The 9,509-nt window shown below is 46.8% G+C and overlaps 3 protein-coding genes across 7 annotated transcripts; 2 read left to right on the forward strand and 1 right to left on the reverse strand.

Annotated features, from left to right (window-relative positions):
• Positions 1 to 11: 11 nt before the first annotated feature.
• On the reverse strand, positions 12 to 4,358 carry LOC117150656 (protein croquemort). 2 transcript variants are annotated; one of them, XM_033317644.1, is made up of 6 exons: positions 4,169 to 4,358; positions 3,950 to 4,109; positions 2,014 to 2,226; positions 703 to 1,808; positions 503 to 593; positions 12 to 443 (listed from the first exon to the last, which is right to left on the reverse strand). In XM_033317644.1, exons 3-6 carry the CDS (start codon positions 2,140 to 2,142, stop codon positions 294 to 296), a joined length of 1,476 nt encoding a protein of 491 aa, XP_033173535.1. In that variant the 5' UTR covers positions 2,143 to 2,226; positions 3,950 to 4,109; positions 4,169 to 4,358; the 3' UTR covers positions 12 to 293. The 2 variants fall into 2 exon arrangements, with proteins under 2 accessions (XP_033173535.1, XP_033173534.1); XM_033317643.1 differs by having other exon boundaries at positions 3,950 to 4,358.
• Positions 4,359 to 4,478: 120 nt separating this feature from the next.
• On the forward strand, positions 4,479 to 6,036 carry LOC117150658 (dnaJ homolog shv). The gene is made up of 2 exons (XM_033317645.1): positions 4,479 to 5,636; positions 5,703 to 6,036. Exons 1-2 carry the CDS (start codon positions 4,628 to 4,630, stop codon positions 5,756 to 5,758), a joined length of 1,065 nt encoding a protein of 354 aa, XP_033173536.1. The 5' UTR covers positions 4,479 to 4,627; the 3' UTR covers positions 5,759 to 6,036.
• Positions 6,037 to 6,274: 238 nt separating this feature from the next.
• On the forward strand, positions 6,275 to 9,431 carry LOC117150472. Of its 4 annotated transcripts, none has more exons than XM_033317369.1 (8): positions 6,275 to 6,539; positions 6,798 to 6,935; positions 6,999 to 7,178; positions 7,256 to 7,446; positions 7,510 to 7,610; positions 7,668 to 8,051; positions 8,113 to 8,275; positions 8,341 to 9,431. In XM_033317369.1, exons 1-8 carry the CDS (start codon positions 6,513 to 6,515, stop codon positions 9,101 to 9,103), a joined length of 1,947 nt encoding a protein of 648 aa, XP_033173260.1. In that variant the 5' UTR covers positions 6,275 to 6,512; the 3' UTR covers positions 9,104 to 9,431. The 4 variants fall into 4 exon arrangements, with proteins under 4 accessions (XP_033173260.1, XP_033173261.1, XP_033173259.1 ...); XM_033317370.1 differs by having other exon boundaries at positions 7,686 to 8,051; XM_033317368.1 differs by having other exon boundaries at positions 7,510 to 8,051.
• The last annotated feature ends 78 nt before the right edge of the window (positions 9,432 to 9,509 follow it).

Below are 9,509 nucleotides of genomic sequence, written 5' to 3' on the forward strand. Positions count from 1 at the left end.
TACACGGAGTGTTTTAAATGTATGAAGTTTTGTTTATCAAGTACGATAACATAAATCTCAAACAGAAAGTTTCAACTTGTGAATGATTCGTGTAATATTGCAGATAGAGTAGGGTTTTGTAGAGTTAGAGTAGGTTCTGCTATCACAAACTGCAAGGCGAACGTCGATTCGTATCACTTACATATTACATAACGCGTAACTGACAAAGAACAGCATTAGACGGGCGACTATCAGAATGAACTAGGAGAGTTAACAATTCCTGGCACTTTGCAAAGCTTAAAAACTATTTTGCTCTAGTTGGTAAGCATGTCCTCATCCTCGGGAGTTCGCCGCACCCACTTTTTCGTCACAGTCAGAGTGATGCCGGTGATGAGGAAGACACTGGCAAAAGCTATCAGGGAATAGCCGAATATGATTCCGTAACTGGACAAATTAATGGCCAACTGAAATGAAAAGCATGGCGCTTAAGTGAATAACATTTCAAGTATGGATTGGGTCTTACCTTGGCCCTTGAGGCTAACTCGGAGGAGAGCTCTGCATACTGATCGAACCAGAACATGGGCATTAAAACCTTTTGCACTCCACGATATATGCTGCAAATAAGATTTACTTTATGACTAACATTTTCTCTGACACCTTTGCTTTTATGTACGTAATCGTTGAATCGTATGAGTAGTTTTTATCCATGAACTCTTTACTTACTCGAAGTCGTCATCGGGCTCAATCATCATATTAATCTGGATGCGTCCATGCACTTGGACAGGCACTCCAGTGATCGGTTCCACGGCTAGGAAGAACTCGTGCTTCTCCTTCTCCGGCTTCATTCCACTGACAGCATCAACATACGACTGATCCGCTAGGTAAAAATGAGGGAAGGAGGAGTATATGGGTGCTTTGTCTCGGCACGCCTTGCACTCCACGACACCGGTCTTGGGACATTCCTCAAATCGCTCCGAATCACAGAAGCAGGCCTGGTTAGGGTAGTTTTCTCCTGAGTCCAGAGTCTCCTCGGTGCCTACCCACTTAGTGGCGGTCAGGCCGTGATTCTTGAATGTGCCCCGGGGCCGGAGGTTCATAAATCGGCAAGCATCGGTGGCAAAAATCGTAATCTCATCGTTTACATTCATCTTTGGCGGGAACAGGTCGCCTGTGGTTCCATTAACTACACCACAAGGCTTATCGTAAAATCCAGTTTCTGATTTCCCATTCCAGTGGGTGAGTCTACCCAGATTAGATATATCGTCAGTGCCGGTGTGAATAGTAAACAAGCCATCGTAAGTCAGCGACTCATTGCGGTCCGCCAGCCACCCGAAGCGTTTGTAGGGTATGTCGATCTTCGAGGTGTTGAAGAGGTTTAGGAAATCGGTAATGTTATCCTGGTAACCGTCGAAGATCCATTCCCCCACCGGCTTGGTTACGTACAACTTTCCGCCTTCATAGTTCAGCATAAAGTTTATGATTTTTTTGACGATCTTGCGCTGGTTTCGCATCTCATCTGCTACCGTGGCGGTAATGGCATGGGCAGCGGTCACCATGTCGTCCAGAGTGCCATTGGATTTCTCCGGATCAAAGAACCAGGTGCGGCGCTCATAATATGCCACCGTCGCATTATCGTAAAACGTGTAGTTCTCCTTCTTGTGCTTCTCCAGGAAGGTGTACGGACCCATTTCCACAAAGTTTGGCTTAATGTTCGGGTTCCTTATGTCCTCGGGATTCGTCCAATTGAACATGTAAAAGCTCAGGTAAATGGGGATAGGTGCCTCCAGCCAGCTTTCATAAGCATCAGTGCCGGGCTTGAGGGTAAGGCCCTGTGTAAAGATGAAGTTTATTTTAGTATGTCGAAATAAAAATACATTTTTTTTAAATATCGTTCAGTAAACATATTTCCCTTAACCTGCAATACGCAATCTGGGCGGCAAATAAGAGCTTAGGTTTCATACATTCTTTTCGTTTTTTTCCTTAAAGAAATTTTGCAGTTTTTTAATATTTTGTTTACTAGCTATATATACTTACATCCTCTACAAGGTTATCTGCAATACCCGGCCAGAAGACCACGATTAGTATTCCCAGCACAAGGAACACCGATCCCAAGCCGAAGACCCAGACCTTGCGTTGAGTTTCCCCGCAGCACTTGCAGCACATGGTGGATGCGTGTGATTCCAAAGGTTCACGCCTTTAAGGAATTGCCAAGGTGGGAGTAATCCAGCCCTAGGCAGTTAGTTGCATCTGGAAGTGAGGACAGTTCGTTGGGTTATTTTTGCTTGCATAATCAATGTCTATAAACCGTATCGCGGCTAATCACGGAATTTTTATTCGTTTATTTCCCGGTACACCCATCCTGGCACCCTGCAGAGTTGGTAATTTTGAAAATAGTAAGACCAAGGCTTATCGCCGGCTGGTCCGTGCTTAAGTATTCGATAAGCATCGGCGATTAGAAGTGTATATTTTTGAATAATACTAATTCCGTTGCAGTCCTCATGACAGCTGGAGAAGATTACGTGGGACAGCCCACTTAGCCGCTCAGTCAAATTCAAGTGCAGACATCCGCAGATCTCTCCAGTTTTCTAGCACTTGCCACTGTTTAGGTCGCCTAAACTTACTAGTTTTCAATCAAAGGGGATTGCAAATATTCCTGCCTTAGCACAATCAGAACTATCACAACCGCACGCGTCCCCTGGCAGGGCGAAACTGCTGGCCAGCGGTCTACTGTATGTCTTTTAATGGGTCCACTTGGCGTTCACTTAATACTCGGTTCGTTTACTAATCTCTGGATTTCGCTAATCGGGAATGTTTGCTTGATTGGCATTAACTTGGATGCGTTTAGAGAAACACAAAAAAAGGGCATTCTACTCGAGTTTCTCGACTTTCAGATACCCGAAACTCAGCTAGTTGGGTGCGATGATAGGATAAAACTAAAATACAACAAAATCGCAATTTTTTGGTCTACAGAGTGGGTGTGTTGCAAATATTTGTAGCATATATATATCTTATCTTTCTAACTTATCTGTTATAGTTCGCAAGATCAAAGCGTTCATGCGGATGCGAATGGCCAGATCGACTCGGGTGGTTATCCTGATCAAGTGAGTAGGTTGTATGGTAGATTGATTTATAATAGGTTAAACTCCTTTTAATACTATAAACATTTATAATTATGGTAATTTCCATGCTTGTCTACAACCCAAATTCATTCAAGTCTAAGATAGTGTTTAGTATCGTTATCTTGGTAATACCCGCATTTCTCGGCTATTTGCTTGCTGTGCTTGGTCAAGATGTTCGGATAATGGAAACTCTCACAAGGGGTTCCTATTTATGGCACTGATAAGATAAGCTTTGTGGAGATATTGATAATTCGGTCGAAATGTGCTTTACTATAGCATATCAGCATATGATCCGTCCTGTAATCCAAAGTTCTATTAATGCAATAGGAACGGGGCCTTTTTTTATCTAAAGTCTGGTTCATATCGTATTGCTATTTCGATTCCCTGCTTTGTTTCCTCCCGTCGACTGACTCAGTCTTGTTTTTGTCGGATTATTGGGCTGACTCTATACTTCAATGAATATTTCTTTGTTCAAACGACTGATAACAGGCAAAAAAGGGGGTCTGGAACTACAGTAGAGCCTCTTAAGCTTGTACGAGTCACAGTAGGATAACTCGAGAATTCATGTTAACTGTTCTAGCATCCACTTAGTTAATATTAATATTAATATTAAATGGTATTTTAAAAAGTTTGTGGTAAACCAATAAATAGTTTATATGTTCACTGCATGTTGACTGTCTTTTGAGGGCGATAGCTTGCATCCCATGAAATGTTTGCTTTCTGGTTGAACTTAAACCCCGGTCAACTTGCGCTTAAAGTGTTGACATCACCAGTTGCGAATTAGGCGTACAGTTACACTCACTTATTATTGCACATTACCGGCTGCATAATTAAAGTGATGAATTACTCACCTTTTATCTCACACACAACTACGTCTTTTTGCCTTAGCTTCTGATAGCTCTGTTATTGTTTTGCTTTGGCCTTGACATTTATTATGCCATAGTTCGGAGTAAATTTATTTTTCTGGGACTTCCCGCTTGGATGCTCGCTTAGTCCTTTTACCTTGGGCGTCTGGAATCGCAAAAGTACCGTACGAAAGGGATTCGATTGAGAGGCTTTATTTTTATTACTTTTACAGCTAAACTCAAGCCTGGGCGCCTTTGGAATTAATCTGAAAGCCGCTATCAAACTTATACAGGCACTTGCGCGTTGCTGAAGAGGGCAAAGCAGAGAAAGATAAACAGCAAACTTGCAGTTTGCGGGGCTAAATTGGATTAAACAATTTATTTCTTTATCTTCGCTAGGCGAGTGTGACCAGGTGCGCTTATCTGCGCTGTAACAGCACTGCAAGCAGCGTTGCCACAGTTTTTGGATTGACTGTAAGACGAAACAGCTGTTCTGTTAGAGGAGTGGTGACAACCCTAACGACAGTGCCAACCAATCAGCGCAGACCACGACTCACACACACAAACAAAGTTGCCAGCGGCGACAACTACAATTTTTTACACTTTTGCCAGCATTTAAAACCGTATTTCGAATCAGCTGGTTAAAAAGAATGAATTGCTGAATCAAAAAGGATCGAAGACAAAATGCTGCTTATCAAGTGCTTGGTTATAATTCAGCTGTCCCTCTTGCTGGTGGAGGAGGCTTTTGCCGGTCGGGACTTCTACAAGATACTGAACGTAAAGAAAAACGCCAACACGAACGAGGTGAAGAAGGCGTATCGCCGTTTGGCCAAGGAGCTGCATCCGGATAAGAACAAGGACGACCCGGATGCCTCCACAAAGTTTCAGGACCTCGGAGCGGCCTACGAAGTGCTCTCCAATCCGGACAAACGGAAGACCTACGACCGCTGCGGCGAGGAATGCCTCAAGAAGGAGGGCATGATGGATCACGGGGGTGATCCGTTCTCCAGCTTCTTTGGGGACTTCGGCTTTCACTTTGGTGGTGATGGCCAGCAGCAAGATGCGCCGCGAGGTGCCGATATCGTAATGGACTTATACGTTTCCCTGGAGGAGCTATACTCCGGAAACTTTGTGGAGATTGTGAGGAACAAGCCCGTAACGAAACCCGCCTCAGGCACCAGGAAATGCAACTGCCGCCAGGAGATGGTCACCCGGAACCTTGGACCCGGGCGCTTCCAGATGATCCAACAAACGGTGTGCGACGAGTGTCCCAACGTGAAGCTGGTCAACGAGGAGCGCACACTGGAGATCGAGGTGGAACAGGGCATGGTCGACGGCCAAGAGACGAGGTTCGTGGCCGAGGGGGAGCCACATATCGATGGGGAGCCCGGCGACCTCATTGTGCGGGTTCAACAAATGCCGCATCCGCGATTCCTGCGCAAGAACGATGATCTGTACACGAACGTGACCATCAGTCTGCAGGATGCCCTTGTCGGCTTCTCTATGGAGATCAAGCACCTTGATGGACACCTGGTGCCCGTCACGAGAGAGAAGGTAACGTGGCCCGGGGCCAGAATCCGCAAGAAGGGCGAGGGCATGCCCAACTTTGAGAACAACAACCTCACCGGCAACCTGTACATCACCTTCGATGTGGAGTTCCCCAAAAAGGATCTTACGGAGGAGGACAAGGAAGGTTAGCATATACATTATCACAAGAAATAATAGTAATTGTGTCATTAATAAACGTTTCTAATTCTAGCGCTCAAGAAAATACTCGACCAATCCTCGATCAATCGCATATACAATGGACTGTGAATCCCCATGTTTCACCCCCAAAAAAAGCGCTCGCCGGCTGTACTCTAGTTTGTAAATGCCAAACTAACAGGGCGACTTCGATTTGGGAACGCCCCTAATTCAAGAGATGACTTTGTTCAAAAAAGTTATGCGAAAACAATTTAATTTTAGTTTAGAATTTTGTAAAATAGTAAAAATGTAATGAGCGGGAAACATAACTACAAAGGCGGTTCTTGCCGACGAAAAGGAATTCCAACAAAAACCAACAACCACAAAATAAAGCGGATTTAAATTATGTACAACTTTGCGGAAGCTACTATTTTTTTCAGGAGGGTGCATATATTAATGGATTGCTTGATTTTCTCAGAAATAATGCAATTTTAAAACTATTATATTAAGGCAATCGATAGGCTGCATCATTGCAACCTTGGCACAGCTGTCGATAACTGACGCAGGACAACGTTCTAACGGGAGTAAAACTGAGAGCGAACAATAGGGAGAGCGGTACAGGAAGTGGCAAATTCACTTTTAGAGAGCGAAGAAACTTGTACCAGTGCGGACGTAGAACAAGCTCAATCAGGCTTTATTATTTATTTTATCAGAAAGCAGAACCCACAACTGAAAAACCAGTCCTTGGCAAGGCTAAAAGATATTTTCACCCACCACCCTACAATTCATATCTCATTTGAGCAGGAAAAGTAGAACTAGAAAAAGGGATTTCTAGACCGGAAAAACAGGACACCAACAGCACAGCGACCATAAATACATAGTATGAATGTCGCCTAAATATCATAATTTCGAGGTGAGTCGGGAGCAACTCCTCCGAGCAGTCTTTTCAGTTCCCGTCCCAGGGATTTCGTGTTCCGCGAAGACGCAACTGCCCACCCCTTTCATTCAGTTTTTTCGCTATCGATTTTCTGCGAGGTTCTCCCTTCAACTTTAAGTGACCCAAAAAAGAAAGGGAGGGTGGTTTTAGGTCAGCCGGCAAAGTTGCGTGCTGGGCTACCTTGTATGTTCTTGTTTCATGCCAAATCTAGAGACCCAATTAAAACACTTCCAGATTGCACTGGTCTACTTTCTGCTGCTAATACCATGGCCGCCCACGAATGTGATCAGAATCCTCTGCTCGCGAGATAACAGCCGACTGGTGCGCAAAATAGTGCGCTCCAAATGGACTCCCATTCTGGACAAGCATCAGGTAAGTCCACCACATCCTAGTTTCCTTGATACTTGTTTCTTACCGAAACAAATAAACTTAAAGGTGAAGCTGCCGCTGGAGTGCCCGCTTCATCCGTTTCGGGATGTCTTTGCCCCCCGCCAGGATGCCAAGCAAAGGGATCGACCTACTCAGTGGACGTGCAGGAAATGTGGCAAGAGCTTCTACCAGGAGAAGCACCTGGACTTACATTTCGACACACGCCACAAAAGCATCATTAATCAGGTAAAAAACTTTTTAGAGAGAGGTTTAGTTCTAGTGACGAGTCAACTGATATTTCCAATTCCACTTGAATTTCCCAGGCGGAGGATGCCGTTTGCCTAGCCGACTTCTGCGACATAATGCGGTGTGAGGTTTTCGAAACGGAGGACGCGTCCAGCCTGAAGTTTGGTGACCAGCACATTGTCACGGACATCGAGGTCTGGGGCGACTCCCTGGGCCAGAACTCCGCGTTGGCCAAAGCGAATGCTGCCTACTTGAGCTTAATACCTAGGTGTGTTCGGCTTTGTTGCTCTTGTATTTGCCATCAGTCATATGACGCCTCAATCCTTTCCAGAACTTCCACATTGGGTGCCTCGCGTGCCGCCAAAGTACAAAACCGTCAATTACTTCAAGACAAGCCAAGCCAGGCCAGCAAGCAGAATCAGTCACCGGCAGGTGAGCGAACACATCCCCAATCCCACCACCATCCCCGAGATCGTGCATCCACCACAGCCAATCCCCTTCGCCTAGATCCATCGCCAGAGGACGGGTCGGCGGCTGGAACGAGATCGGCGGGCGAGAAGCTGCTAAACAAGCTTAAGGAGCTGGGGAAGGCGCACCTAAAGCCGACAGCGGATCCGGAGGCCAACAGGCAGAACGAGACCGGCGAGGAGGAGGACGAGAAGGGGAGTGGACAACCCGAGGGCAGTGGCCAGTCCGCTGACGAGGTCAAAGCGGAGGAGGGATCGGGGGCTAACGGAAACGGAAACAAGGCCAGAGCCAATTGCAAGCCGGAGGAGTTGAGTAAGCTGAAGAACCGCTGCGAGATCCTGCTAAGGAGCTGCATCGGGGGATTGCTGCTGTCAATGTCGGATCAGGCCTTCAAGGAGATGGAAGGTTAGTGCACTTTACGCTTATGTTTATCAGAATTATACTTGAAAACCTATCATGCGCGCAGATGAAATGAACAAGGCGGTGTGCTGGTACTTGACTTGCGATCGATACTGGGAGGATGGTCCCTTGGAGCCCCGAGCCTTTCCCTGGGGTCTAATCGTGATCCTTATCTTCGTGCTCTCCACTGGGATCTGCTTCTGCTACTACATTATCTGGATCCTGTTCGAGTAAGTGTGTCCTGGCCACCTGTTTCTTCCATTGAGATTGAGCGAACCCAAGTCACCTGTTTCAGCTCCGAAGAAACGACAATCAACGCGAACCACTACTACGGCCAGGGATCCATCGGCGCCGGCGGGAGCATCTACATGCCAGGAGCAGCAGCGGGTCATCACTACCATGTGGACTATGCCACGCGGCACGACCTCGACCTGGACGCCGGCGGGATAGCTGGTCAGCAGCAGCAACAGCAGCACCTGCTTCAGGAGCAGCAGTACTATTACCAACAGCAGCAGCAACAGCAGCAGCAGGCGGCATCCGTTCGGGACTTGTACCCGGAGCAGGTTCAGTATCATCGGCACAGTCCGCGGCACTACATCGCCGATCAGCGTCCGGTGGGGCCAACAGTGGGCACACCCACCCAAGGGGCCGTTCGCAGCAGCTCCTCCAACGCCAACACGCCGTTGCACCATCGGGTGCAGCATTCGGGACAGCATCCCCACCTGCAACATCGCCACTCGACGAGCCTGGCCTACCCACAGGACATTTTAGACCGACGCGACTATACAAGTAGCTCCTCTCGCCAGATTGCCACCAACATAGTGGCTGGATCAGGATCGGGACAAGGCGCTGGAGCTCCTGGCGATACACAGCGTCACTACAACACGCATCCGCGGCCGCTGGAAACGAGGCATCGCCATGTGGGTTCCTCGCAGCAATCCCTTCGTGCCTCCGCCTCCACGCACGAGATTGTGCAGCAGGAGGCGGGTCTGGGTCAGAACGAGCACTACATCTACGTGACCTATCCGCCGGACCTCAAGAAGCGCTACTTCGAGTGATGCACTGGGTCTGGACTGGGTGCGCTCACAGATGATCGTACTGTGGAGACTGTGGTCGAGCCTTCAAGAGATTGGATAGATTGACCGGCAGACGGAGTGACCAACGGGCCTTCAAAAGGAGATCCAAGAAACGATACCAAAGCCAGAGTTCAACTACAGTTGATCTTACATATTATGAGGATATTGAATGACATTGAATGGGCGGAGGACTGGTCGCCAACATAACCCCAAAAGTTGGATTTTTACTTTTAGCCTGCAAATTCTAGATTTGTGAACTGTGCTATTCTTTTTTAATTCTACAAAATAAATTGCAATATTTCTGTACAATAGAAAAGAAAGGTGATTATTGGAGTTGCTTTAGGAATCTTGCATGTTATCAGGTATTATCAGATATCAGATTATTATC

The sequence above is a fragment of the Drosophila mauritiana genome, chromosome 2L (genome assembly GCF_004382145.1).
Source record: "Drosophila mauritiana strain mau12 chromosome 2L, ASM438214v1, whole genome shotgun sequence".
Taxonomy (NCBI): Eukaryota; Metazoa; Arthropoda; class Insecta; order Diptera; family Drosophilidae; genus Drosophila; species Drosophila mauritiana.

Excerpts from the sequence above, each read along its gene's own strand:
- LOC117150658 (XM_033317645.1), top strand. The coding sequence starts at position 4,628 with ATGCTGCTTATCAAGTGCTTGGTTATAATTCAGCTGTCCCTCTTGCTG. Across the intron at positions 5,637-5,702 it reads TACGGAGGAGGACAAGGAAG|CGCTCAAGAAAATACTCGAC; the intron begins GTTAGCATATAC and ends TTCTAATTCTAG.
- LOC117150656 (XM_033317644.1), bottom strand. The coding sequence starts at position 2,142 with ATGTGCTGCAAGTGCTGCGGGGAAACTCAACGCAAGGTCTGGGTCTTC. Across the intron at positions 1,809-2,013 it reads CAGATAACCTTGTAGAGGAT|GGCCTTACCCTCAAGCCCGG; the intron begins GTAAGTATATAT and ends ATCTTTACACAG. Across the intron at positions 444-502 it reads AGTTAGCCTCAAGGGCCAAG|TTGGCCATTAATTTGTCCAG; the intron begins GTAAGACCCAAT and ends TTTTCATTTCAG.
- LOC117150472 (XM_033317368.1), top strand. The coding sequence starts at position 6,513 with ATGTCGCCTAAATATCATAATTTCGAG. Across the intron at positions 7,447-7,509 it reads TACTTGAGCTTAATACCTAG|AACTTCCACATTGGGTGCCT; the intron begins GTGTGTTCGGCT and ends AATCCTTTCCAG. Across the intron at positions 8,052-8,112 it reads GGCCTTCAAGGAGATGGAAG|ATGAAATGAACAAGGCGGTG; the intron begins GTTAGTGCACTT and ends TCATGCGCGCAG.